General features: G+C 50.0%; 13 protein-coding genes across 13 annotated transcripts; 5 read left to right on the top strand and 8 right to left on the bottom strand.

Moving 5' to 3' along the window:
* Positions 1 to 1212: 1212 nt before the first annotated feature.
* On the top strand, positions 1213 to 2981 carry BDV37DRAFT_292232 (cytochrome and DOMON domain-containing protein; the record flags this gene model as incomplete). The annotated part of the gene is made up of 2 exons (XM_032089138.1): positions 1213 to 1258; positions 1306 to 2981. The coding sequence occupies 2 exons, from the start codon at positions 1213 to 1215 to the stop codon at positions 2559 to 2561; spliced, it is 1302 nt and encodes a 433-aa protein (XP_031934581.1). The 3' UTR covers positions 2562 to 2981.
* BDV37DRAFT_61915 (putative cytosolic regulator Pianissimo) lies at positions 2720 to 7701 on the top strand. Its single transcript, XM_032090953.1, has 4 exons — positions 2720 to 4927; positions 4992 to 6830; positions 6899 to 7065; positions 7141 to 7701. The coding sequence occupies exons 1-4, from the start codon at positions 3188 to 3190 to the stop codon at positions 7340 to 7342; spliced, it is 3948 nt and encodes a 1315-aa protein (XP_031934580.1). The 5' UTR covers positions 2720 to 3187; the 3' UTR covers positions 7343 to 7701.
* BDV37DRAFT_61923 (RNA-binding protein) lies at positions 7678 to 10520 on the bottom strand. Its single transcript, XM_032090954.1, has 7 exons — positions 10115 to 10520; positions 9993 to 10061; positions 9824 to 9833; positions 9677 to 9751; positions 8946 to 9401; positions 8357 to 8891; positions 7678 to 8308 (listed from the first exon to the last, which is right to left on the bottom strand). The coding sequence occupies exons 1-6, from the start codon at positions 10228 to 10230 to the stop codon at positions 8400 to 8402; spliced, it is 1218 nt and encodes a 405-aa protein (XP_031934579.1). The 5' UTR covers positions 10231 to 10520; the 3' UTR covers positions 7678 to 8308; positions 8357 to 8399.
* Positions 10521 to 11559: 1039 nt separating this feature from the next.
* On the bottom strand, positions 11560 to 13967 carry BDV37DRAFT_61955 (putative ATP-dependent protease (CrgA)). The gene is made up of 2 exons (XM_032090955.1): positions 12096 to 13967; positions 11560 to 12021 (listed from the first exon to the last, which is right to left on the bottom strand). Exons 1-2 carry the CDS (start codon positions 13721 to 13723, stop codon positions 11982 to 11984), a joined length of 1668 nt encoding a protein of 555 aa, XP_031934578.1. The 5' UTR covers positions 13724 to 13967; the 3' UTR covers positions 11560 to 11981.
* Positions 13968 to 13991: 24 nt separating this feature from the next.
* On the bottom strand, positions 13992 to 15573 carry BDV37DRAFT_266113 (40S ribosomal protein uS9). The gene is made up of 4 exons (XM_032083877.1): positions 15296 to 15573; positions 15181 to 15203; positions 14831 to 14902; positions 13992 to 14763 (listed from the first exon to the last, which is right to left on the bottom strand). Exons 1-4 carry the CDS (start codon positions 15339 to 15341, stop codon positions 14473 to 14475), a joined length of 432 nt encoding a protein of 143 aa, XP_031934577.1. The 5' UTR covers positions 15342 to 15573; the 3' UTR covers positions 13992 to 14472.
* BDV37DRAFT_266108 (mitochondrial 54S ribosomal protein uL13m) lies at positions 15574 to 16675 on the top strand. The gene is made up of 3 exons (XM_032083876.1): positions 15574 to 15678; positions 15838 to 16198; positions 16328 to 16675. The coding sequence occupies exons 1-3, from the start codon at positions 15658 to 15660 to the stop codon at positions 16444 to 16446; spliced, it is 501 nt and encodes a 166-aa protein (XP_031934576.1). The 5' UTR covers positions 15574 to 15657; the 3' UTR covers positions 16447 to 16675.
* On the bottom strand, positions 16676 to 18442 carry BDV37DRAFT_266106 (urate oxidase). The gene is made up of 3 exons (XM_032083875.1): positions 17634 to 18442; positions 16926 to 17572; positions 16676 to 16867 (listed from the first exon to the last, which is right to left on the bottom strand). Exons 1-3 carry the CDS (start codon positions 17768 to 17770, stop codon positions 16743 to 16745), a joined length of 909 nt encoding a protein of 302 aa, XP_031934575.1. The 5' UTR covers positions 17771 to 18442; the 3' UTR covers positions 16676 to 16742.
* BDV37DRAFT_61342 (uncharacterized protein) lies at positions 18319 to 18754 on the bottom strand. The gene has a single exon (XM_032090948.1). It carries the CDS (start codon positions 18590 to 18592, stop codon positions 18362 to 18364), a length of 231 nt encoding a protein of 76 aa, XP_031934574.1. The 5' UTR covers positions 18593 to 18754; the 3' UTR covers positions 18319 to 18361.
* Positions 18643 to 20468, top strand: BDV37DRAFT_61427 (MFS transporter). Its single transcript, XM_032090951.1, has 4 exons — positions 18643 to 18832; positions 18891 to 19546; positions 19614 to 19716; positions 19773 to 20468. The coding sequence occupies exons 1-4, from the start codon at positions 18787 to 18789 to the stop codon at positions 20249 to 20251; spliced, it is 1284 nt and encodes a 427-aa protein (XP_031934573.1). The 5' UTR covers positions 18643 to 18786; the 3' UTR covers positions 20252 to 20468.
* A 1116-nt stretch (positions 20469 to 21584) lies between these two features.
* On the bottom strand, positions 21585 to 22680 carry BDV37DRAFT_61386 (uncharacterized protein). The gene has a single exon (XM_032090949.1). It carries the CDS (start codon positions 22521 to 22523, stop codon positions 21924 to 21926), a length of 600 nt encoding a protein of 199 aa, XP_031934572.1. The 5' UTR covers positions 22524 to 22680; the 3' UTR covers positions 21585 to 21923.
* Position 22681: 1 nt separating this feature from the next.
* Positions 22682 to 23127, top strand: BDV37DRAFT_61401 (uncharacterized protein). The gene has a single exon (XM_032090950.1). The coding sequence runs from the start codon at positions 22839 to 22841 to the stop codon at positions 23082 to 23084; it is 246 nt and encodes an 81-aa protein (XP_031934571.1). The 5' UTR covers positions 22682 to 22838; the 3' UTR covers positions 23085 to 23127.
* Positions 23128 to 23593: 466 nt separating this feature from the next.
* Positions 23594 to 24682, bottom strand: BDV37DRAFT_61306 (uncharacterized protein). Its single transcript, XM_032090947.1, has one exon. It carries the CDS (start codon positions 24277 to 24279, stop codon positions 23713 to 23715), a length of 567 nt encoding a protein of 188 aa, XP_031934570.1. The 5' UTR covers positions 24280 to 24682; the 3' UTR covers positions 23594 to 23712.
* Positions 24683 to 24880: 198 nt separating this feature from the next.
* BDV37DRAFT_289567 (uncharacterized protein) lies at positions 24881 to 26603 on the bottom strand (the record flags this gene model as incomplete). The annotated part of the gene is made up of 3 exons (XM_032088499.1): positions 24881 to 24906; positions 24979 to 25740; positions 25829 to 26603. The coding sequence occupies 3 exons, from the start codon at positions 26601 to 26603 to the stop codon at positions 24881 to 24883; spliced, it is 1563 nt and encodes a 520-aa protein (XP_031934569.1).
* Between the last annotated feature and the right edge of the window lie 829 nt (positions 26604 to 27432).

Below are 27432 nucleotides of genomic sequence, written 5' to 3'. Positions count from 1 at the left end.
ACCAGGATCAGGTCCCCTTTGGCCTTAGTCTCTCAAAAAAGAAGGAAAACTTTTGTACTGTACAGAGAATCATCTCTGAGCTGTAGAAGAGACTCTTCTCGGCCTTTATTAATTCCTGAACAGGCCGTACACTGCGTACTAGGGCTTGATAGAGGCCCGGGCCGCTACCTTATTTATATTTTCTCCGAACCAATTAAACAGCGTAACGGCCGTGGCTACCCACTCCAACATAGTCATCGTTTAGTATACGGAATCTCGGACATACATGATGTGACTTGGAGGTCTAAGCGTGCATCATGCTAGAGGAAAACCAGCCGTGTCCTGCATGTTCATGTAACTTGCTTAAGTAGTTCGAACATCAGCGACTACGTGGTCCATTCATACTGTTCCCGACAGATTGGTGTCCAGTCATGTAATGGCCTGTGGTAACGTTCTAAGATACCCTACCTCCTTGACGGTTCGGTTGATAATCACTGTTCTTTTCCCCACTGGGAAATAGAGTAATAATCCATAAGCACGGCCGAGACCGTTTGGTTGTCTTCTCTATTTCGGCGGTACTGAGATTTCGCTAGCAGTGTAGCATGGCTACTGTCGCCCCGACACGCGACCGTTTTCATCGTCGTCCTTTAGCCTGGGATGGTCAAGTGGTCTCCACCGACTATTGAGCTACAATGTAACTCCTGGGGGTGCACTTAAAGCAACACGATGAGGCTCAGTTTTCCTTTCTTTCCCTTTCGCAATATCATCTGCTATGTAGCCGGGATGGTTATAGCAAACAACCCTGTGTGAATTGCACACAGCTGGTTTTTAATAGGTGAAAATGACTTATTCCTAGCCTCGCGAGTCCCTCGATTCACGCCTAGCCTTATTTAAACAGGGATGTAAGTCTCACGGGTTCGTTTAGTCTTGAATATACCCCAGTTAGAGTGTACAACTTAGCGCTAGTCCCAGAGCACTAAAGTCGGATTAAGGCATCACTATCGAGTCATGCTTCCACATCATTCTTAGATTATCGGGGCCAGTGAACATCGATGAAGTAATTCCCTGTAATGTGCCCCCGCGTGGTTGCTTTTGTCCTTGTAAAGCCCTGTGAATGAGCTATATATGTCTCGTGTAGGCCGTAAGATTGTGCTTCATTCGTTCATCACATCTCCTCCATGTATATCGATTTCATATGAAAAATCCCATTGAGTTTTGGAGTTGGCAGTGGCAATGCTTTATCCTTTGTCTGTATTTCTGGCCGTTACCTTGATGTTAGGTAGGTCGCCGGTTGACTCAATATAAGCGTTGACTGATCTCTACCAGTTTCCTCAACATGGGGTCATATCATCACTTATCTCCCCTCTAAGGGAGGTGGGGTATCGTACAGCTTTAACATACCAGAGAATACAGCATCTGATATCAACGGTACCATATATCTTCAACTGAGCGCACCATCTCATGCAAGATGGATAGCACTCGGCCAGGGCGAGCGAATGGCAGGTGGGAGCATCTTTCTCATCTACCCTTCGCCTGATGGCAGCGTCACTCTCTCTCCACGAAAAGCATTCGGTCATCTTGACGTCTTCTATGATCCCAATATCCAGGCTTATCTTCTTGAAGGTTCTGGGGTCCATGATGGTGTGATGACAGCAAATATCCGTTGTGATAACTGCATGCATCTAGACAATGGAGATAACATAATGGGAAGCTCTAGCCCGTGGAGTTGGGCTATGTGCCATGGGTATCCATTGGTGTCATCGGATGTTGCTGTGCAGATTCATAAGCACGATATTCATGGTAGCTTCACCTTGGATTTGACCAGAGCCATTGGTGGCAATTCGTCGAATCCATTTCTCGACTTGACATACCTGCATCACGATGTCACCCCTTCCTCAAGAGAGCATGTCATTGATGATGCTTCGCTTTACAGCAAACGTGTTGCACATGGTGTGATGACGCCGATCGCTTTCGTTTTGATGTTCCCTGGTTTTGGGCTTCTCTTGCACATATACCCAACTCGCCACACTGTTCTGTGGATGCATGCTCCCATGCAAATAATTGCAGCCTGTGTAGCGCTGATTGGACTTGGCTTTGGAGTCTCCGTATCTATGGATCTCAAACTGTCTAAAGGCTATCATCCTACTATAGGTTATGTTTTGGTCGGCGTGGTCGTTCTTATCCAGCCTGTCATAGGGATTGTGCAACATCTGCATTTTCGAAGATCAGGAGGAACCACCATCTACGGTGTCTTACACCGCTGGTTCGGGCGCCTATTATCAGCCATTGGCATCCTTAATGGTGGACTAGGGTTTTACTACGCGTATCAGCATACCGAGGATATCCCACCGGTTCCACCGATCATATACGGTATGGTCTGCGGAGGAGTATGCATGTTATATGTCTTTGTGGTCATGTGGCGTAGGGAGAAGACGAGCTCGCAAGCTGTTATCGCTCAGTTGCAGACCGAGTCCCTTCAAAACAAGAGCGGTTTGGACCAAGGCAGTGACAATCTTGACCGTGCGCAGTCGGGATCTGTTGAATCTAGCAGTATCTTGGAGAAGAAGTGGCAATTGTCATGATATCACGCAAGATGACTGGCCCTGTTTCTATAGTGGCCTTGGTATTCCTAATAAGCATGTTTATCTCCTGGTAGATTCGGGACCCTCTCGTACTTCGTCTATTCGTCTTGATATTTTGCCAAGTGAACGAGGCACTGTTCGATGCAACTTCTGATTCATGTAGTAAGAAAGGGATGTAAATAATATGGCACGATGTATAGCAGCCTGAGGCCATCTATAGGGCCTGGTTAGTCAGCGGACAACGACCACCTGAAACCAACGCCGGTGGGATGGGCTCAGATCTCCCATCGAGGCTGTAAACTTGCTTCTGGAATTGAAACTGTCATCTGCTGTGCCGTGGTGCATGTGACCACCTTCTCATACTTCGACACGCCCTGACTAACCCCTCCTCTGACCTCCGACTAAAGCAGCTCTCCGCGACCAGCGCGTACTCTTCTCCCCTCCCTTCCAATCGGACCCGCTGTCTAGCCCGACCGACACAAAGCGCGCTCGATCTATATTCACGAAGATATCTTTCGTCCTCGCGGTAGCACTCGGATTTTCCACGGCGGACTCAATGCGGCCCTCAGCCCCTCTTCTCATTCGCGACAGGTGATACGCATTCCGTTGCGGCTAGATGGAGATCTATGGCGTCCGGATATAACTCAACGTTCTCGACGACGTCGACCCAGCATCGTGCTGTGGGAGATGGACGATCATACTCCAGTCTTGATGATGGCTCCGTGGATGGAAGTTGGCCGGGGGTCGCTTCGAGGTCGGGGAGAAATGCTCGATCGGAATCTGGAGGTAGTGCGACCATCGGCTTTCGGGCAGCGCCGTCGTTGGCCCCCTCGTCTGGGTCTGGGGGCCCAGGTAGCTTCAGTTCTGAGCTAAAAAGCATGAAAACCTCACGGAGCACAACGCCGCGGCCCGATGCTACGTTTAGGCGCAGAGGGAGCAGTAACGTCGAACCCGACGACCTGTCAAGTACCGAGGAGCGCCAGGCTGCGATTCGAAATAAGATTGCGAAGGAGATGAAAATTAAAACTGGGACGGAGAATATGCTCGAGGCATTACTGGCCAAGAACCCGAAACAAACAAAGGAGCAGAGGTTAAAGGTGGAATCCGAGTTGAGCTCGTCGAATCGAAAGCTCGCCGAACTCCATCATGAACTGGAGGAGGAACTACTACGTGCGCAGGCGCCGTCCACTCCTCCGCGGAGTCGCCTATCATCTCTATTCCAGGGTAGCTCCTTGCGATCACCCTCTCGCAGCAATGTGGAGTTGGACGAGGGTCAGCCGGAGGATGGAGAAGCGGAAATGGAGTCACCGACATATGTACTTGCAGAGACATTACAAGCACTGGAGATTGAGGGCATGTCACCAGACTACTACGTTGAGCGTGCAAATAGCCTTGTTGAGCTCTTCAAACGACACCCCACCTTGAAATATGACCTAGCGTGGTCTGTCTTCGGTTTGCGCGTTCAGGTCATGCTCCTAAGTGACAACAAGGAAGTCGTGGCGGCTGGATACAGGTTGACTCGCTATGCCATTGCGGATCGGAAATCCCTCCACATCATTCGTGCATTGCACACAGACGAGTTGGTAATCTTGTCGCTCGTCAAAGAGAGCAAAGCAAGTATTGAGCGTGAACAGGCCTTGAAATTTGTCAGGGCTTTTCTGGATGTCAAGGATGGTGTGCGTGAAATCTCGCGCGCTGTGGTGCGGACTATTGTTTCTGTTGCTGAGCATTACGACGATCGCCTCAGAAACATATCGATTATGACCCTCGCCGAAATTCTGGTTAAAGAACCAGAACTCATTGCTTATGCTGGTGGCTTTGCGACATTGCATGATGCCCTAGCAGAAGGGACATTCGGCGCCTCCGAGTCTCTGATAGCGAGCTTTCTGCATGTACTTGACACCCCACAGAGTAGGAAACACCTGCGAGGAGGGACCGAGCTCGAAGCTGTTCTTGCACCCTTTACCGATTCACTAGCAGATAGCGTTCGCAATGGCCGGTTAAAGTCATCAGCTAAAGCTATATCAGCAATGCTCAAGACGTGGCCGGGCTTAGTAGTCCTTGCAAGGAATGGTGGAAAACCTCTGCAGTCGCTCTTGGAATCTTTGCACTACCCTGATTCGCAGGCCAGAGATCTGATCATGGAGCTCTTGTTTGATGCCCTAAGGATTAAACCACCATCATGGTCTTCATCTTTCCTGGCGGGTCGACGGCTCACGACTTATGGCAGAGTCTCAAATCTTCGGTCAGAGACAGACACCAAGCAATACCGCGGGTATTACGACGACAATGAGAGTAAATTTGACCTAACAGCACACTTCTCTACCCTCATCCTTGCGACCTTAGTGGATGCAGGATTATCCAAGGTACTTACCCTCCTGTCTTTGTCCATATTAGCTGTATCGTGGTCGGCTTTGCTAACGGGCATAGGCGCTCTCGGAGCTCATCGAGGATGAAGAGGATTTGTCTCTTAGACGTAAAGCAACATTGCTCTTGACCGAAGTTTTGAAGCTAGCCCAACACTCTTTGCCACAAGAAATCAGTTCCAAACTCCAGGTTCTTCCGCACTTATTGCCCGCCGCAATCAAGTTTGATGTGGACAACCATGATGTTTCCATGGCCACAATATATCAGATTGAGAGCATAAATAGAACTTTGGCCCGCTCGGTTGGTTTCTCGAATGGGGCAGGGCGATATAGTGTGGATGTTGACATCTCCGCCTCTCTTCTGTCTAGTGACCAAAGCAAAGACAGATTGAGCCCTACAATGGATGAAACCCAATTTCGCAATGCGATTCTGGAAACGCATGTCTTGAACACAGTGAATTACCTAAAGTGGAAATGGGATCTTATCCACCGCATCGTCGAGGGGCCCCTGACGAACCCCAAGAGACTAGACGAGGCGATCAAAGGATCCAAGTTCATGAAGCGACTCATGGGATTTTATCGGCCTTTCAAGTATAGGTTCTCCATGCTTCCGAATACCAAGCCAAACCAACGCTATGTTCGAACAGGTTGCGCGCTGATGCGCACCCTAGTCTCGATTCCCGAGGGAACAAAGTATTTGGCTGAGAACAAATTCCTTAGGCAGGTTGCGGAATGCCTTGCTCAAGTAGATCGCATGAGCGGGCTGACATCCTCATCGCCTCTCTTCTCACGAGAACAGATGGCTAACACATTGAGCGGCGGGTATTTTGCCCTACTAGGCACATTAACTGGCGATACCAACGGGCTTGCTATGATGGAGCGGTGGCACATGCTCAACATGTTTTACCATATTATTGAGCTACGCGATCGAGACGATCTCATACAGACTCTTCTGGGCAATATGGATTACACACAAGACAGCCACCTGAGAGTTATACTATCTAAGGCTCTCACGACAGGCTCGAAAGACATTCGTATATTTGCGACCAAGCTGCTCCGGAAATACGCAGTGGGCAATGTTCCACTCTCTCCACAGATGGCCATAGGCAATGCCGACTGGGTTGTCAAGCTTCTGGTCACCCAACTATACGATCCTGACGTGTCTGTATGCCAGATGGCCGTAAAGATTCTCGAAGAAGCATGCAACCATCGAGACTATCTCGAGTTTGTGGTCAAGTGCAGGCCATCCTTGGACCATCTTGGTGAGATCGGCGCACCCTTGCTCTTGCGCTTTTTATCCACCTCAGTAGGTTATCACTATCTCGATGGACTCGACTACATCACGCAAGAAATGGACGATTGGTTTCTGGGCCGGAACGATGCGTATGTGGGTCTAGTGGAAGCTGCTTTATCACGGGCCTACGTCGATCAGCCGCGCAGAGGCAGTTTTGTTCCGGAAGATCTTGTCGATCTGCAGGATATCGGGCTGGTCCCACCGCATTTTTATCGAGAGCTGGCCCGAACCGCGGAGGGCTGCAAGCTTCTTGAACAATCGGGTCATTTTAGCGAATTCGCCTGGACCATCCGCGATTTCAGTCTGGACGAGGAAGACACCGAGGTTCTGCTCAAAGTTAAGGGCTGTCTCTGGGCTGTTGGGAACGTTGGTTCCATGGAATTAGGCGCCCCGTTCCTCGAGCCAGACATCGTTGAACGCATAGTTAAGATCGCTGAAAGTGCTGAGGTTCTAACGATGAGGGGAACCGCATTCTTTGTCATTGGTTTGATCTCCCGTAGTCGACATGGGCTCAAGGTACTGAGAGATTTTGGCTGGGATTCTGCTTTCGATCAGAAGGGGAATTCTCTTGGACTCTGCCTCCCTACCGATTTCAATAAATTGTTCCTGGTATGTTCTACACAGGTGACAAGTCAAAAATACCACAAACAGACACTGACAGCTCCTTTCTTTTCAAGGTGGACTTCCCTTCACATTCTAGAAACCGAGAATCCAAACGCATATCCCAAGACAAGTTCAAGGAAGCTACCACCGATCCAGATCCCACTAACCAAAAAATTTTAAAGCTCATTGTCGACATGGGTAACACCGTCCTATCCAAGCGAGCAGCGGCGGATCTTCATAGGTACGTAACCCGTCGTTTCCAAGCCATGCAATCTAATACAGAACAATCCTACTAATCACCGCTTTCAAACTATAGCATAAAGTCAAAACAACCCGAACGATTCCATCAACCACACCTATTCCGCAAAACCCTTAGCATCCTCGAAAGCCACCACTTCCGCCTCCCTGCCCGACGCTTCGCCCTGGACCTGTTCGATAAAAGCGTCATGCGACGAATAGTAATGGAAGACGACGCAGACACCGACTCAGAAGCAGCCTCCTCCCAGGAATCGAGCTAAGCTAAATGAACACATTAACTTTTCGAGCCCCCCGACTTCAACCTACAATATAAACCCGAAATAACACCATATATCTCATCCATCTACCCCGCAATACCCTCGGAAACCATCCTTCAGTGGACGGTACCACTGAGAGGAAACCTGGAGCAAGACGCTTGCGCCGTCAGACACTCCCACATCACGGGCCAAGAGTATCAGACTCAGTATTCCACCTCACACCCAAAAGCGTTCACCTCCTTCGACGCTTCGTCCTCGGCCCAGTGTCATATGGCGATTGGTAACTCTTCCTCGGCCCCTTCATCTCTCTACCTCTCTCTCTCATTTCAGAGTTATGTTATACCCAATAGTATCATAGAAACAACAAATCCATATACATACATGCATGCATACCCCTGAATTTGGATCTTCAACAGCTTATTACAGCTATTTTTAGTGCTATGTTTTTGTACGGCGTTGGATGGGTTTTGGGCTTACGAGCAACGAAAGGATGCTAGCATGTGATATCTTTCTTTCTTTTCCTTTCCATGGCGTGCTCTCTTCCTGCTTCTCTTGCTTTCAGTAGCCTTCATTAGGTTGTTCAGCGGAGGGAAAAGAATACGAAGAAGGAGCAACTCAGCCAAAGGAGACGAAATACATGAAAAGGGCCTTTGATTGTGGCCTTTTGGACTCTAAAAATGGACGGCTATCTTAGTCTCATTGTATTGTACATACAACATGACTATCTATCTACGTGGAAAAATACTTGTCTTTTCCGTATTTTTGTTCGTTCCCCTCCCATGTAATGCTGTTCACTATACTTAACTAGTGTAGCTTGCTCACTCACCCGCACACCGAATACCTTTGGAAGACTCATCCTAGGGAGCTCAGGCTTGCATAGTGTATGACGACAGTATGTGTTGTGATGGGGCATCTCATTCCAAATCTTGGAGCTGAATTTCTAGCATCTTGCTACCACTAAAGTCTGACCTATACCAACTGTTTAGTAATACTTCCTAATGTGCTGGACCAACTGACGTAGTTAAATCTCCATCAAGTATCCCTTCCCCATGTTGTTTTATTAATGCTGCACCTTCAGTGCAGTATTCTTATGGTAACTGTCCAATCCAGCTTGGCCGTGATCATGATCGGTTTCATCTTCCTCGGCCCCGTCAAGAGACAGGAGCTGGAACCGATTGAGAACCGAAACAGACTTTTTTGAAGGCACCTGTGACTCTTTCTTCAAGCCATTGGTAAGCTTGACTAGAGGCTCAGCGCACTCATCCGGGTAAAATGCAATCCTCATTCCTTTATAAGTGAGCCGAGACATCATACACGAGCGTGCAAACAGCGCGTTATGCACGGAATTTGTGGAAATGTAAGCGTTTCCATTCTTGAATTTGACTGTGATGACGATGAGGTTATGGATGTGGTCGAGGTCCTTCCGAATAAGCCATTCCGTGACGTTGGGGTGTACGTTGTATAGGACAAGATTACGTGAAGCTCCGTTGTTGATCTTAGCCCTGACGAAAGGGGGGAGGTAAAACTGGCGGTCATTCCAAGATATCTCCACCTATCATCAATGTTAAACATATTAGTCGTAATACCTTGGCGTTGGGCAACGTACACGCTTTCCAGCAATGTAGACCCCGTGACTTTTTGCATGCTGCATAAACTCCTGTGCGTTTGCCTCCTGGACGAACGAAATGCTGGCCATGCGCTCCCGCGCTCGAAGGTGAATATGGAGAAGAGCGCCACCCTTTAAGGCTTCAACAAGCTCTCTATGAGTAACACGATCAGGGAGGCCACGGAGCAGAATGGTTCGTTGAGGGGTTGAAGCTATGGATGACCCTGAGTTTCTAGAGGAGTCATCGTAATCATCCCTATCACTATCTTGGGAGGCTATCAGGACACCCTCTTCATCATCATCATCATCGTCGTCGTAGCTTTCCCAACGCCTGTGGTCGTTGGATAGATTTGGTCTTCTAGGTGATGGAGGCTTTTTGCGTTCTAAGGAGTCGCTAGTGCACGTCTTACTGCTATCTCGAGAATCGGACAGCGGTGGCGAACCGTATATCAATATCTAGGCAATCCGGTCAGCAAAATGGTGTCGCTGAAGAGAAGAGATCCTAACATCGAGAGTTTCCTGAGACAGCCCGCCATTCAAAAGCGACTCCTTTAGCCTTTCTGCGGACATTCAGTCAGTAATGAGCGCAATGCAGCATAGGAATAGTACTATGCAGATATTGGTAGGAAACGTACTGAACTGAGTTGATACTGCAAGCTGATTCAGTGTCAGCTTGCCAAAACTCTGCAGTTACTGTCCAGGGATGTGGTAGCCTTCTCGACACTACGTACCAGATCTTGGTATTCTGTGTTTGAAATGGTTACTAAATCTGAGTTTGCAGGGCTTTTGTTTTCCTGAGACGAATGCTGTTCCAGGTTTGCAGTCCCAGGAATAAGTAGATGATCACTACAATCCAGAGTATAGGTGATTGGACTCACAGCTTCTACTCTGTCAAGTCATTAGTAGCTGCATGCAATCACTGTATCAAAATTCACCAGTTCAACCCTCTCAGAAAGTAACAACAGAGGAAGAGGGTAAGCCTGCTAGTATACGCAGAACCACAAAGGCAAAGCCTTAAGAAAACAAGGAAAAGGCCCCAATACTCACCTCCGTAGCAGAGATTCAAAGTGACGTTTTTCAACAGTAATGAATGAAGAAGACATGGTACCCGGTCCTCTGCCTATGTTTTAGTACCAGGTGGATGGAGAATAAGTAGTGAGAATGCGTACCTGCGAGAGACTAAATAATAAGAACTGATTGAACCGGTCAAACTTAAAATAAAAGAAAAGTGACAGGAACAGTGAGTGAGTGAGTGAGAATTGGGAAGAGAGACAGAAGAAAGCATGCAGCAAGAAGACCTGAAAGTCTCGTGCTTTCCTCACGACATATCACAAGTTCACAACGTCACCCCACGTTACTTCTGCAGGTGCGATCAACAAACTACTAGTAGCTTAACCTCTTAACAACCCCCTTTCCTGGTCAAGTACCTGGTAACTACCAGAGAGTGCTTATGGTCTTCTCCACCGGGGAACCGAGCTCGATCACTTTCATCCTATGAGCGACCAACACCGCAGACTGGATGCAGATGATATGCAAGACGGCCAGAAGACAACATGCATGGCCCCCTCCTATTATTAAATCTTGGTCATGTTGGCCCAACGAGGCCAAACCCAAGGAAGAAGCAAAGAGAGCGAGCCCAGACGCCAGATATATTACTGGTTAGACTAGTATATCCTCAACTTGAATCCTCTCAACAACGCTGGGGTGATGGATGCATAGCCACCTAGGTGGCGTTGGACAAGTCAGAAATTCGAGCCCAATGTCTGTGTGTCAATGCGTGCGGCGCCGGGATCGTCCCGTTTTGCTTGATTGGCGATACGCTCTCAACGACGCAAGGCGCTTGGTGTCTTGTTCCAATGCCTGAAGATGAATCTGTTTCCCGCTTATCTGAACCAACGGTTCACGCCGTCTTGTTCTTTTTATTTATTTATTTATATTTTATTTAAATTTTCTTCCAAAAGGAAGAAGGAAAAGAAAAAAAAATTCTCGAATTTCTTAATGCTGATCTCGAAACTCTGTCTGCGTCTCTTCTCAGCTGGACAGGAAATGAATGTACGCTATATTGATCGTCGGCGCCTACTACAGCCAACGTCTGGATTACATGAACAAGTGTTCAAATCCTCCAGTCGGCCGATATATCTGATTGTACATGAACCACTTCAAGTACTATCCGAATGTCAGTCCCGCAGTTGATGACTGTACATTGCATATATCACTGCGGGTTCCACGTAATTATGTTTGGATGTACAAGGCAAGCTCCCTATGGGGTGCGGATATATGGTGCATCCAGCAGCCGGATCAGAAACCATCTCTATCTCCACTGGGATTAAAAGACAGTATATAATCCTGGGGAAGGCACTGATGTTAACGACAGACCTGATGCACAGCTGCCAATCCCTCAATGCAGCCTTGTGGCAAGGGGTTCAAGTGAATCCACGGCCAGTAAAGGCGCAGGCCAGGCAGCAATCATCTCAGCACAGCACACCAACTTTGCCAAGCTGCTTTAGTTTGATCCCTGATTGGCAATAAGGAAGTGTCGCTAGTCCAAGATGGTGGGTAGAGCCACCGCAGTTGCATGCATGTTTCAAAAAATGCTTTGGAGTATCACCCAGCATCTCTGGTAGCTTCTGGAGTTCGTCCCTCGTCCTCGTCCTCGCCCTCGTCCTCGCCCTCGCCTGGTGGCTCTGGTGGCATCCTTGGGGGTTCTTGCTCGACTTGAAAATCCCGTCGGTCTTCTATTATTCCTTGTCGCCTCGACCGCAGGACTTGGACTCCGTTGGCAGCCACCTGTGCTACGAACATAGCAAGAAAGATTCCTATTACAAGGGTCTGCGGAATATACGTTTCGGAATCCTGATTCTCTGCCAGCTGTCGCGAATTATCAATTGACAAGCCGGCAGAGCCAAAGGTAACAGAGAATGACATGGAGAACGGTGTGAAATATGTCAAAACCCTTGGAGATGAGAACGGTAAGAATGATGCGACCGGACCCATTATGACCGGGACTAGAGCAAAGACGAGGAGAGGGACGGCTAGTCATAAGACAGAGGTAATGGAGGGCCGGGATCGAGCCGTCCTGGTCAGATAGTGCATGGTGAGTAACACATCATTACCAAAGGTTTTCCGAGTTGAATGATCAGTGGTACATACCATTCACGAGAATCCAGCTTTCTTACCCAACGTGCAGTAATCTTCAGTCTTTCCCTGACACTGGTCGTCGATAAAAGCTTATACTTTTCTTCTTCCCAGACAGGTAATACGCTGGCAAACCACCAGGGAAAATGTGAAGGTTCCGTTGGAATATCACCGTACGCTAAAAGCACCCGAGGATGGAGCCAAGGAGCGGCTTGGCTGTGTTGCTTCCTTACGAAGTCCAAGCCCAACTGGAACAGCTGCTGTGTTGACATAGACTCTAGTGGCTGCTCACCTGAAGCATCCGCGGCCGAAAGTGACGAAGCATCCGCGACTGATGTCTCCAGGGCCTCGCGATTTTCCTCTTCTATTACTGAAATATCATCCAGGCGCTGTATCCTGCCGACATAGTACATGTCCAGCACATATGAACTGAGCACCTTGAAACGGTACAGCCCGGTAGCAACTACTAGGCTTCTCCCGTCAGGGAGCAGCTCATAACGATCCACAACCAAGGCTGTACCATACTGCATGAATTGCGACCTTCCAAGTCCTTGCTGGAAACGACCGGCACGGTTATACATAACCATCCCGAATCTGCGCTCCCTGGTTTGCATGACTCTTTGGATCATGAGCCGATAACGTGCCTCGAAGACATGCAGAAAAGTTGGCATCGTCGGGAGGGAAAGTGAGCTGATAAACAAAGGAAGGATTGCTTCGTCATCGGGCGCAGTCGCTTCCTGGGCACTTGTGTCTCTTCGTAAAGCGACCTCTTCAGGGAACAAGGTCTCCATGATGTCAGAGATTCTTTTGTTAGTAGGTTCAGACTTCACCGTCGACGCCATATTCAGTTTACGGCGACAGGCAGGGCATAGATCGGAATGTTCCAGTGCCATTACAACACATCCGCGACAGAAGGTATGGCCACAGGATGTTGTCAATGGATCCAATATAAGCGAATAGCAGACCTGGCAGTCCAGCTCATTCCGAACAGCGTCCTTAAGTCTTTCGAAACGTTGATTATCCTGGTGTATAGGCTCGTGTATCTCAAACTTGAGATCTGACACATCATAATCGAAACGACCGCACTTGACTAGGCCGTACATACCCTCTAGAAATCCTCCCGCAGCCTCTGCACTTTTCACCACCGTTCCGGGCTGATCATCCTTCAGTCCTGTCCATGTCATTTTGAAGCCACGTTCATTCTCCGAAAACGTTTCCGGGCTAGAACTGGAATCGCAAAGTACCGCATCAAAAACATCCACCAGCCTACCCAACAGCACGTCGGCCCCACAGTCACCTAAGCAGTGTTGCCCAGCACAACCATCACCCGTACCCCAATGGCATGTGAATCCCTTTTTCCGTTCGTCGCTCGCCGGATATGTAATCCCCGTCCGCTCATGAATTGGCGGCAGACAAGACCGACATAACGTGTTCCCACACGGAAGTCGCAGTGGCGCGCGTAGAGGCCGCGAGCAACAAGAGCATTGAATGAGGCGGATAAGAGCGTGCACGGTAGCCGTCAAACCCGGGCCAGATATATCCGATAAGGGCGAGGCCGGTGATGTTGCTGTCGGGTGGTTAGTGTCATTCTGCAGGGAGCGCGGAGATGTTGCATTCGCGGGACATGATGTGTCTTCTTCCATTTAGCCTGGGAGCCTTGTGCTCTATCTCAATGTAGACTAAGTACGTGTGGAGGACTGAATACTTGTTATTAATAGTGAGAGTATTTGGCCATGTTAGTTGTTGTTGTTGGTTGGGGAGAAGTGGAGGCAGTCTATTTAGTCTTTAGAAACTACTGGTCATAAATAAGACGGAGTCTTCCGAGGTCTCGGGATTGATTCCTCTCTGGCTTGCCTAATTTAACCGTTTCTGGCAGATGAGGCCTGGGCATTTGTTCTACACCAGTTTACCCAGCGCGTTAGTAGTAGCAGTGGTGGTAAGCTGAGCCACCTACTGCTACTACCTACTAACCAAGACAATATCTGATCATCTCAGTTGAAGTCGTAATCTTGCATTTTCTGGCAAAAGTCCTGGTCACGTGACATCAAATGTATTCCAGCTGTCCAGAAACCGTTAAAACAACCACAAAAAATTAAACCCAACGACATAACATAGGATAACATCCGGATGGCTCTTTTCTCTGAACAGGAAAAAAAATATTGGGTGATATTTGAGATACCTGGCCTATACTAAATCCAGCATCGACAGAGCCAGTAGTATCGCACCATAACAATTCCACCCCAGCGACAACCAGATCCGAACCATAACCGATTGCCCTGGGAGCACGCTCCAAATCTCCTCCCCAGTACACCTGATAGATACCATTCCGCGTCCTTTTTTGTATTCCCGTCGGTCGTCCGTAAAATGGGTCTTTTTTTGATTCGAAGGCCGTTTAACGGTAGGACTTCTGGTACCTGGCGCGGGCACCGCGACCACCGAACTTCTTGGGCTCCGTGCGACGGTTGTCGGCAACGAGGAGTGTGCGGTCGTACTGGACAAGAGCCTGCTTCAGCTGGTTCTTGGAGTGCTCATCGACGTACTTCTGGTAGTAGGCGACGAGGGACTTGGCGATAGCCTGACGGATGGCGTAGACCTGGGAAGTGTGACCACCACCGGAGACGCGGACACGGATGTCAACACCGGCGAACTTGTCGGCACCGACGATGAGGAGAGGCTCGTAGACCTAGATTTCTTGTATCAGGTGGGGGTTGTTCCGTTGGGTTGTTCATCTTTTCCTTGGTTTGGCGTACCTTGAAGCGGAGGATCTCAGGCTGGACCAGAGAGAGGGGCTGGCCGTTGACCTTGATGAGACCCTTGCCTTGCTGTAATGATTCTCAGCATGTGTTCCTTTTCCATAACCGTTTCTTTTGCAAAATCGAAATAGCAGAGCGCATATGTCGCAGGTTCAAAACATCATTCAATCACTTCATGCTCTTTTCCTCTCTTTCCGATGAATATTTCCCCTCCTCTTGAATATATCGTAACGTAATGTTGTTTCTTTTCTCCATTCTTCCATTCCACTCAAGCGATAATCTCTCCCCAAGCGACCATACACACAGTGCGACAAGATAGACAGAAAGAGAAAAAATCAGTTGCATACCTTGCAGTGGGCGACAGCGGTAGCTATAAAAATTCAAGTCAGCATTTTCTTTCTTCCCGCAAAAGCACCCCTTTCAATATAGGAAAAAAAAATCCCATCAGGCACAAATTCTTACCCGTCTTCTTCTTGCCGAAGCATTGCACACTCGGGACGGAAGCCATGGTGATCGAATGGCCCTGATCGGTGTCGGGAAGGGGAGTGTGGTGAAGTTGTCGTCGTCTTCCTGTTATTCGAATTGCGGTGATGGGGTTCAGAATCCGTGCGGGTGACTTCGCTTAGTGCGACTCCGCTAGGGCTTGCCGCTGGTCACGTGTCACGTGATGCTCCGCCGAGGCGGCTGAAGTTTGGGTCTCCATCGGAGGTCGGGATAGAGACTTGCTCTGCGCGATTGTTGGCTTGATATCTGCGGGGACGGGTTAATTCGGTTTCCTTTAATAGTTCTTGTGTTTGTCTTGATTGATAGAAAGGACCGTCACCATGTCGCAGACTGTTGGAAAGGTAATTCAATTCCTATCAATGATCTTTGGACACCCCATTATCAATGTCTTATGTTTCTACCGTACCTATCTGCGATGACATATCGACATTGCAACACATGCATTGAACCCTCTCATCGGACCGGAACTTACTCAATGCTAATACCTTGTCTTGATATAGACCCGTCTCGCCTACTCTCGGGCCTGGCACCATGTCGACGTCGGCACCGACCCGCGCAGTCTCGGCCGGCTTGCTTCCTCCATCGCCCTCTTTCTGATGGGCAAGCACAAGCCTATCTATGACCCCTCCACCGACTGCGGTGACTATGTCGTCGCTGTGGGCTGTCACGACTTGAAGACCACCGGCAAGAAGCGCTTCCAGAAGAAGTACTACACGCACACGACTCGCCCCGGTAGCCTGCGGAGCATGACGATGGACAAGATGTTCGAGAAATGGGGTGGCGGTGAGGTCCTACGACGTGCTGTTAAGGGCATGCTGCCCAAGAACCGGCTGCGGGAGAAGCGTCTGGCTAGACTGAAGAGTATGTCTATGTTTTCTTCCTTTACATGATCAACTGCTTTACGGGGAATGGGGTGTTGGTCACCGGCGATTGGGTGATTGGGTGCTTCGATGATTGGAAGATTGATTGCTAACGCCGGACACGATATAGCATTCGAGGGCCTGGCTCATCCGTACGAGGAGAACATTGTCAAGTTCGGGAATGAGTCGGTGATTGCCAACTTGCCGGAGGTGAAGGAAGCGTTTAAGGAGGCCAAGACCCAGGCATAGTTTTTTTTTTTTTCCCCTTGGGTCATTTTTCCACGGTCTATTGTATTTCTTCGTCTGTAATTTTATGTCTCTTCCTGTTTATCTGCTAGCGCATGGGTGGGAGTTCTTTTGATCTGTTCTGATATAATGTTTGGGCTTTTCGTTCCCGCTCCCGGAAGATTGCTACTTGCATCTACACATACACGGTGCATTTGTACTATACGAGCCAAAGTGGAGGTAAAATAAAAAAGTGAATAAATGCTACACCCTATCCCAGACTATATACAGTTTGCTTCGGAACGTGAGAATCATGTAGTTTACAATTTAGACTTGAGAGAGGACCGTCCGACGGTACACTTGATCAGACCGTTGGGGTCCGACTGCGGAGCGAAGACCTCGGCGTTCTTGCCGGTGTTCTGGAGGCCCTTGTGCCAGCTCAGGTCTAAAGATTACATGGTTAGCGACAACGTCAAAGTACAACGGGGATGCACAAAACCTACCAATTTCGAAATAGTGCTTGTTAGGCAACGAGTACTCAACAGTCTCGACCAGCTGCTGGCGCGCCAGGATCTGCTCTGCCATCTTGTACATGGTGTTCTGCACGCTGGCACTGTTATCCTGGGCAAAGGTCTTGATGGTGATTTCGCGAGCAGTGGCCCAGGTAGCATTGAACTTGGACTCGTGCGAGCGGACCTCATTGAGTCCACTGAAGTTCTTCCACTGCCAAGTGGCATCCACATCGGTGCTCAGAATGCGGTCCCAGGTCTCCTTGAGCGTGGTGTATTCGTCACGCAGGAAGCCCCAGAACTGCGAGTTGGTGCTCTTCAGCACGGTCAAGCCGGACAGAGACGACTTGATCTCGATGCCCTTGCCCTCAACCACGTCCACCTGCACATTGCGCTTCTCCTCGCTGTCGCGGACGAATGAGTGAGGGTGCGGCTTGCCGTCAATGTCCATCCGAGACCAGCGGTGGCAGACGATGTTGACGTGAGCGGCATGGATGTGCTTGTACTTCTCAATGAAGTGTGTGCCCAGGATGGAGCCGAACAGCTCGGGAGGGTTAACGGGGTTCTGCTTGGCGGTGATGTAGATGGTGTTCTTGATGGAGTCGGTTGCGACAATGACGCTGTTGTCGGCCTTGGTGTAGCTGTAATCCTCGGTGGTTAGCCAAACTTTCGAGGGATCGGTATGGACCGGAGCAGTCTTACGAGGTTTCAATATCTCCCTCCAGAAGGACACAGACGGTCATCTCGTACACCGTCTGGATACCGGTCTTCTCGTCCTTGTGGACCTTGTAGACGCGGACATTGTCCTTGCCATAGCGGGCTGCTGTTACTGCGGACATTTTGATGTATGGAACTAGAGGGTATAGCAGAGAGTTGGAGAAGTACAAGAGGGCACCGTAAGGAATGTAATGAGCAGTGGTGTTTTGGAACAAGACAAAGAGACTGTCACTGGACAATTGTCGCCAGCTTTTAAATCCTTTGGATCCCCATTTAAATCCCGAAAGTAGGAACAGAGCGACGGAATGGTCTGATGAGCATCGTCGGCCACCTCCGAAACCCGCGGTTCGCAACGGCCGCAACCCTCCTTATCTTATCGCTGGCCATCTTATCGATAACATGCTTTTATACTTTGTTGCTACAAAACCATTGTGTCTCCCAGCGCTTCCCCATGGAGATCGGCGTTTGTTCTTTTAATCCCGAAATTGCAGTCGTGGATGGTCTGGCCATCATCGGTCAAATGCGCAACAGCGACAGGATGATGCCGCAATGGTTGTCTTTCATACACGCCTCGCATCCGCAATGGAGTAACATGAAACATCCCCCTGTCTACGATCGAAGGGGCTAGTGGAATGTTTGCACGACGTACGATGAACCAGGGGGCCCTTCTTTCCTTTGGTGGGATGCGAAATGGGAGTTTGTTCTGCGATTCACTATTGTGTCGGGGTCCAGAAGAGGGTTGGAACAACGCTGCGGGGATGAGAAAACATTGAAGAGAAAAAAAAAAAAAAAAAGAGTCGCAGCCTCTTCTCTTTCTCCACCCCCGAGATTGTTGGAACGTCACTCCCGAACATCCACCAGGGACACCTTCGGCATCCACAAAATGACATCTCTGATTCCCGGAGGGTGTAAACGCCCTCCTTGGCTTTTACGATATCGCTCATCGACGGTGTTCATTGTCGCAACAGTATGGACCTCATTGTTCACGGTGAGTGGCTGCGCCTTTGAATTGCGCAGAAAGCATAGCTAACGACATGCAAGGACTACTATCTATATGCCATGGTGAGCGAGGACTTCGACCGAATTGCGCGTATTTTCACAATGCACCTACTCACTGCAGCGACAGATTGTCCCCGTCATGCCAACAGCCCTGGTTGATCGCGCCGGCGTCCCATACCAAGACCGTTCGTGCATCTTTTTAATCTCATATCTCTACAATCCCCTCATTGACTTCTCCAACAGGCGAGTACTGGGTCAGCGTTCTACTCATGTGCGAAGCGGCCGTCGCATGCCTTTGTTGCCCGATTTTCGGTTACATCGTTGACGTCTCGCCCACCCGCCAACTCCCTTACCTACTCGGGCTCATCCTCCTCGGCGCATCCATGATCATTCTTTCAATTGCGCGTACAGTTGGCTTGTTCATCGTCGCCAGATTGCTGCAAGGCGGTGCGACGGCCATGGTCGCCGTCGCAGGTCTCGCGCTTTTGACAGACTCCGTTTCGTTCGATAATCTCGGCCAGGTGATCGGCTACCTAGGCTCCTCTGTTGCGCTGGGGTTCCTACTTGGTCCGTTGCTGGGCGGGGTCCTCTACGAGAAATCGGGATACCAAGCGGTGTTCACGATGGCGTTTGCGATTGTCGGCGTGGACTTGCTCCTGCGGGTCGCGGTCATCGAGAAGAAGGTTGCCCGTCAGTGGCTCCCCGAGGACTCGGAGACGAGCTCGTCAAGCCCCCACGCCAGGGGATATAACACCTTCGGCGACGCATCAGAACCATCGGATTCCGAGTCACCCAAGTCGAAGAAACCAGCCTTGTTCCTCATTATCCGCCAGCCGCGGGTCATGATTTCGTCATGGGCTCTCCTAGTCCATGGGCTCTTATATTCCGCATTCGATGCAGTACGTTATGCTTCTTTCTCAGATCCAAGCGCCTCCAATAAATACTAACATGGCCTCCGCACCACAGACAATCCCTGTATTCGTCGAAACCCGATTCCACTGGGGACCACTAGGCGCAGGATTATCATTCCTCCCCTCGGCCGTTACCGCGCTTTTCGAGCCCTACTTCGGTAAGACCCAACCCAAGAATTGAAGAAGCCACCGGCCCTTGCTAATCGTCCCCAAGGCTACCTTTCCGACCGCTACGGTGCCCGCAAGGTGACCCTAACCGGATTCCTCTTCCTCTCCATCCCCCTTGTCTGCCTCCGTTTCGTCGAATCCAACACAACCTCCCACATTGTCCTCCTCATCACCCTCCTCACCTTCATCGGGCTCCTTATGAACCTGTGCGTGCCCGCCCTCTATGTCGAAACCCAGCAAGTCCTCGAGGACATGGAGCGCGAGCGACCCGGCATGTTCGGCAAGAAGGGTGCCGTGGCGCAGGCGTTCGGTGTGCAAACCATGGCACAGTTTCTGGGACTCTTTGTGGGCCCGCTCTGGGGTGGGTTTATTGAGTATCGGTTCGGGTGGAAGAATATGTCCTGGACGTTGGCCTTATTGGCCGGACTGACTGCTATTCCGATGTTGTGGCTGAGTGATGGGGGTGAGAAGGTGAGGGGAGATGAGGAGGAGAGGGAGAGATTGGTAAGTGGAGAGGATTCGTAGGGTTTCTCTTCTTCTTGGTTTGGGGGTATTAATACTTTGTATTATATGCATGGTATGTACTTGGGGATTTTAGCTCTTGGGTTGTACTCCGTAGAATGACCTAGATACTAAAATTCAAGTTGGTATACTACAGGGTCCAGTATGGATAGGTAGCACCTTCAAGACTTGCAAGAGGAGTGAGTCTGAACGATACCCTATCTCCTAATCTATACAGCATATGTTATGTTGCACATACACTCAACACATCGACAAAACATATACAATACTCTTCTTTAATACTACTAACACGGTAAACCTCCAAAAGAAACCCTAGAGAGAGAGATCTATCCACAGACCCCAAAATGAATCCTCTACACAAAACCAAGAGTGAATCTTCTATCGATGCAGTCCGTCTATATATACACTTAACATTAAACTAGTACATCACCTTTGTATGATGCAAGCCCAATGCCCAATTGCAACAACCTTTCAATCTAAAGCCAACCAAACACCATACATACTCCCATACTTCCCCATCCCAGAAAACAAGGGTAAACAATCCATCCAACAATACCCATCCTACATCACATACAACCACCACCCCAAAACCCAACCTACCACCTACAGGAACTTGGACTTTGAATGTAGCAGTTGTGGAACTGGGAGTGGATGAATGGCCAATTACGGAGGACTCTGCCAGACTTGCCGAGAATAAGCGGCGCGAGTCATCGACTCAGTTCGATGTATATCCCTCGCTGGTTAGGGGGGGGGGTGGTTGAATCAACGGTCCGGGTAGAATTGGGGGAATTGAAGTTGGCGGGGTTCCTGGCTATATGGAGAGTTGTATTCTCTGTGCCGTGCGGAATCCAGGTTTAACGAAGAGTGAGGTGGAGGGAGAGTTGGAGGCGGTTAACTGGGTGTGGAGGAGGGGATTTGGTTTCTTGGATAGAGGGAATTGGTTATCCATTGATTATCATGTTGATGGGGCGGTGAGGTTTATCGGGCCTGGTGGATGATAGGGATGCACTATGTTAACTTCTACTTTGTGAAGGGTGGTGAGGAGGGTTCAGATCAATTCGTTGCCGCGAATGGGAGGTGCATTAGAGACAGCAGATTCCCTTCTAGGTGTTGGTATATGTGTTTTATTGTCTTACGGGGTTGTACCTGACGTAGTGGTTGTTGAATAGTTCTACCATCGCCTGTTCTGGGATCACTATTGTGTTTGAAAGGTGATGGCGCATGCGATGTGTGGGATTGGCAGGGAAGAGCTCTCGGTAGGAGGTATGTATCGAATTAATGGTAAAACAAGTTCAAGAGCGTAATATAAGAAGTACCAATCCCCCCCTTGGCGCAGGAAACAAATCAGTTAATCCACATTCTAATCCTCGACATTTTATCGTATAAAACACTGGTCCATCCTCAACCGGACATCGCACAAGGTTGAAGGTCAAATCCCAAGACTTCATGTACACGTTAGTCCAAAGTATATCATCATATAGTCCAACCCGAGAAAGACAAAGGAGAGAAGAAAAAAAAAAAAAGTGAAGATCCCCGGGTAAGACGTTTTCAGTTTCCAGCCCATCCAAAACCCAAACGCCGTTCATGTGCAAACCGAACGCCAAGCAAACATTTTGATACCGTAGACGTCGTTCCAATATCTGTATACGAAAAAAGGAGGCTAAAGAGAGATCAATCACAAGCTCAGCTGGTCGATACTTCCCACTCGACCGCTCCCACCTAATCGGCCGCCGCCCTTCGTCACCATCCCTAATCGATAGAAACGCTCCTCTCCGCCGGGCGTCCTCCCGCCAATGTACCACTTCTCCGGCCCGAGAGCGTCTCGGAACCCGCCCGATCCGTTGGAGCTGTCGCTCCCGCGTCGTTGGCGGTCCGGCCCATTGGCAATCGGAATAGGGTTGGATGAAGCCGGGGTTGGCGGGGACGAGGGAGCGGGAGGAGTGGCGGCGGACGAGGGCACCGGGGAGTCCCCGGCGGGAGACGATTGATTCAGTGGGGATCGGGTATGTGAGTGGGGTCGGGAGTGGGAAGCGGCGGCTGAAGATGAGTGGTGATGATGATGATGATGATAATGAGTCGTCGAGGCGGCCTCGGAGGATGCCCCTGAGTTGCTTGCCTTGGTTGCTATCGCGCGGGCACTTTGTGATATCTGAGTCGGCGAGAGAGACGAGGAGGTGGCTGTGGCCGACTGAGAACCAGCGGCCGCGGCCTTATACGTTGACTGGGCGCGGAACGCCGCCAAAAAGTTGGCCAGGAATGGACGGTTGGTGGACATCGTGACGAAGACCAGTCTTACGGAGCAGATCGTTATAGCATGAATCAGAGGTTGGGCAATGGTGTCGCAGTCAGATTGACCACGAACGTCGAGTGCAGTTGTATTTGTATCTGGAGCCAAGAAGGGTTCCCCGCGGCAACGACAGGGCCCCTCGAGATATAGATAGGACGTGAGTGGAGGTCGGCACAAGGGAAAGCGTTAGCGGCAATCATCCGAATACCGGCGAGGGGTCACTAAGTAACGGTCAAGATCCCAACTGAGACGAACATAACACTCAAGTACCCCTGGGACACAAGCACGGTGGATAGTAGCGCGATGACGATCGGCGAGTCGGCGGCGAGGGATTTGAGAAGGAGGAGGACGAAAGAAAATAGGATGCCAAACTTTGAGGCACGGATTCAATCCAATCGATTTCTCCGAGGCATCCCGTGGTCGGGGAGCCAATCAGTGGAGACGCATATAAAGAAACTCAGTGGTGACGTCTTGCTCTTCTCTTGTTTTCCGGTTTTTGGCTTTTCTGCTGCTTCACTGCTGTATGGCATACAGATAGTAAGTTCGTAGATTAGTTGACTCCTCAGACCGTCGTAATCATTAGTCACTGGAATCAGCACAAACCCCCTTTTCGTACGAATCGGAGACTCCAAATTCACTGTGCCGCGGAGGGGAAGTTCAGAAGAAACGTGGGGTTGACTTGGTGGGCATCTGACAATGCATCCCTCCGTAGTCTGGAACTCCTAGTGTTATCCATAGGGTATTCTCGGGTTCCACTGCCATCCGGGCAAATGGGTCTTGAAGTCACTGGACCGGGAAGCGCATCCTTTATCAAGCCTTCATCACGGGATCCAGTGACGACCTCGCGGAATACTACGACGAGCCAGTCGTCAGTAGTAGTACCCGGGTGGTATGATGGTCCCCTTATCCAGATATTACTCGGATTGTTATTACTCTGATTATTCTGATGATGGTGATGATCAAACGCGTCCATTGGAACAAATTTGAGTTGATCTGTATTTTCATTCTTTTTTAATTCCCTCATTATCCCTTTTGGCTTCGAGAATCTAATCCGATCGGAGTCTATATTCTAATTTTGGATTCCCTTGGCGCTTTTTCTGTAATTCCACCCAAATGTTTTCTCCATCCAGCCTGGCCGACAGAGACGAGTGGCCTCGCTCCCAACCCAGGACCTGCCCTAAACCCCCGCCAGAGAAAAGGAAACGAGACACAATGCAACCAAATAGACACAAGCAAGACAACCCACGTATAACACATCATGGGGGGCTGACCAGGGGCATGCCCCAACGCACATCGACAAACGCTCACCGACCAGGCTCTCCAACACTGTAGGAGGCGTAGGAGCCTTTGCCAATGTCCCGCCGGGCAACCCAGCCGCGACACGTATGAAGAAACAGATGGCTACCTTTTCACACAATTCGAGCAGAGATGGACGATAGCAGACACAAAATGACAACACCAGAACACAGTAAAAAGACAGAAAAAAAAAAAGAAACTCAACATAGATGAACAAAAACACCTCAGTCCAGCTCAAGTTCATATGTCCGAGCAGAACACCTCGAATGTACTTACACGGTTGGTCGGGGGAACGACATGCGAATCGAATCAGAACGGTTGAGAGGTCTATGCAGAACAAACCCGAACACGGCTGCTCGGGGGTCGACCAGTAATGAAACAGGACACAATGCGAATCGCAACGAAGAGTCGACAGAGGCCATCCCACACGAAATCTTTTGGGGCACATTGCAAGAAAATGATGCAAAGCTGAACAGGAACACAAACGCAAGAAAACACATGCCCAGGTCTATTTGTCGGACGCCGGATAAAAGCCACACTCCATCCCATCTGCCCACTCATAATGGATGGAAAGAAACAAAACTGAACCAGGACCACCACAGGATTGCACTCGCCGTATAAAAATGCTGACACAATTTTGAAACCCAACAACCAGACACAGGTGACCTTTTTTCGTAAAGATAAGATAAAAATTGTTATGGAAGTCGAAGGCGATCGGGTGAGCAACGCTGGACGTTTGCGACAAAGCCCACACTCTTCAGATAGTACTTAATTCTCGGTCGCGGCGATATTGCAGTCAAAGCGCACCTGCACAGCCGAGGCCGAAACGGTGAAACGACGCAGATTTCATATAGTGACTCGTAGATCCCTATTAGAACAATCGAGGCGCCTATGTTCAGCAAGCTAGACTCATTGAAATAGTTCAGAAGCCTAGTAGTTTTTCCGACCAAAAAAAAGTTTGACTATACAAAGCTCCATCGTGATTTGCACGAACAATGTCCGAAATCAACAACGCAGTCGACCGTCACGCATTCGTTTCATTTCGCCCATTATTGCCTCGCGGGCTGAACGGTACCTAGGGTCGTTGTGTAAGCCAAAGACGTCCTGATCGACCCGGAAGATCATATTTAGGATTCATGTGACTTACCATCACCGGCCAAAGTGGTCGAAGCCAAGTAAAGACCATTCATGCCACCTTCTTGGGGACCACCGGTCGTGGTAGGATAGAATTTCCGTTCGGTATCGACGTGAGCATGGATCGGCTCCTGGCCAGACGCCATGGATTGGGGGAAAACGGGGTTGATGTAACCATCATTCGCTCCGGGCTGAAACATCGAAGTCCAGTCAATTTCGCCAGTGTGATTGGGAGTGGGCCCAGGCATTACTGGGCGCTTAGGGTCTTGGACCACCGGGGGTTTTACCTGTTCATAGGAAGGACGGTCAACACTCAGCTGCTGAGATACATCAGGGCCAGGTTGCGCCAGATACGGGTTCTGCTTGGGAGCCGCCAGCCAGGGGCCTCTCTGATGTGGCTGACCAGCGGGGAACGCGTCGTCCGGTTGACCACGGTTCATCCCATTGACCGACGACATCGAAAAGCCCAGAGGCTGCTGATCCGTGAACCCAGGTCGGCCTGAAGCCAGCCCGTTACCGTTCACGGCCCCCTCGCCGTAAGCCGTACCCGGAAGGGCAGTGGCAGGAGGGACGGTACTACTGACTTCATCCTGAACCGGTTTAGCAGGATTCGCAGCTTGAGACCTCTTCAAATGTGCCTGGGGATGCGACAAGTGGGTCGCTCCCGTCGGGTTACCGCGTCGCAACGAACACTTCTGGAAGTGGCGCTTCAGAATATCACTACGGGAGAAAGTGTCCTTGCACAGAACACACATGTATGGGCGGTCACCGGTATCTGCGCGAAAAAGCAAAGTTTTGTCAGCGAAATTAAGAACTATCGGCGCACTTCACGTCAACTCCGAGATAGGGACCGGGAAACTCACGTCTGAGCAAATGGCGCTTCAAATGTTTGGCGTGGAGATAGGTCTTGTTGCAGTGCGGGCAAGGGAATTTTCCATCGGCATCCTTGGCCGGGATTGTGGTGTTCTTCGCTGTACCATTGACACCGTTGGTGACTGGCGTGGCGCGTCCCGGGACGCTCGGGAGGATTCCGCGTCGGCCTTGAGAGCCAACCACCTGGGTGCGAGGGGGCTCCTTTGCACCGTAGGGCGAGGCACCGTTTGCGCCCGCAACAGGATCCGGGTTCATCCAGGGAGAACCCTTGCCATCGGAGTAGCTGAAAGCACCGGAAGGCATGCCAGAATAGTCCGGCCGCCGGTCCCGCGGGGGTGCCGGCGCGATCGGCTGCGGATATGTCTGCGCGCTCGAGGCAGGAGGCAGCACGCTGTGAGGTGGAGGATATTGCGAAGGCTGGGGCTGCGCCTGCGGATTGGGGTGGGAGAGGAACGAAGATGGAGGCAGGCTACCCACGGTGGTGTGAGGCATGATAGGAGCGGTCGACGACGCGTACACATCGTGAGTAGAGGTGGGAAACCTCGACAAATCCGGCCTGTACGGCGGCTGGCCCATGTAGGAGTGAGGGGCAGGAGATTGACTGTGATGAGGCTGCAGCGGGGGGAGAGTATGAGGCTGGGACACGGGGTACTGAGGCTGCATCGTGTACTGAGGCATTGGCATACTCATAGTAGTCGGGAGAGGCGTGGAGCCTTGGGGTAAGCTGGTGGATGGGGGCCGCGACGGATGAGATCTGGGATCCATCATGAAGCGGAGAGGATATCAGATGGAGGGGAAGAAAAGGGTTGGACTGGAGGTAGAGTTCACGGTATCCCGATCATCGATTGAAGAACGAGAAAAACCTTTTCGCCGGCTGGTCTTCTGACGAACAGGCAAGCGTGATACGTGTGCTCTCGACTGCCAATTCCGACTGCAAACGAGAAACGGATCACTTTCTGCAGAGTTTTTCCTCCTGAAGGTCTTTTCTCTATCCTCACTGAGACTTTTTCTTTTGCTTTTCCTCTTCCGGCGGAATGAATCCTCCACTTAACGCGGTGATAGGACGGGAATATGGAGACGTCGGGAGGGTAAATTCGATCGGACAATCAATTCCTCAACCAGCAAACGCTCAAGGATCCTTGCAGTCGATGATGGGGGCGTACAGGAACAAGTGCGACTCCACTGCAGAAAAGAAGTCAGGATGAGGTCGAGATGCTTAATCGTGAATTCCCCACGGTCACCCACCAGGAAAATCGAGTTGTGTGGGAACTTCTTTTTATCCGCACGTTGTCAACAGTCAATGGTTCTGATCCACCAGCGAGGCGGCGTGTATGTGGGTCTAACAACAACCAGCAGTGCTTAGAAGGAAAAAAAAAAAGCAGCTAGTGCTTCGCGTCAACAATGCGCGAAAGGGACCAGGATTTTCAGAAAGATACAAAATTTTAAAATCAAATGAAAACTGTCAGGAACAGTGCAGTTACAGGTGCGGAGTCCACAACAAGTATGAAAAGGAAGAAGAAAGGGGGGCGAAGGGGGAAAAAGAAAAAAGAACTGATAGAACAGTAAAAAAAAAAAATTGTAAAAAAAAAAAAAA

This window comes from Aspergillus pseudonomiae, assembly GCF_009193645.1.
Source record: "Aspergillus pseudonomiae strain CBS 119388 unplaced genomic scaffold BDV37scaffold_169, whole genome shotgun sequence".
Classification (NCBI taxonomy): domain Eukaryota; kingdom Fungi; phylum Ascomycota; class Eurotiomycetes; order Eurotiales; family Aspergillaceae; genus Aspergillus; species Aspergillus pseudonomiae.
Note: the sequence above shows the minus strand (reverse complement) of the source record. Positions and strands in the feature narration are given on the sequence as shown.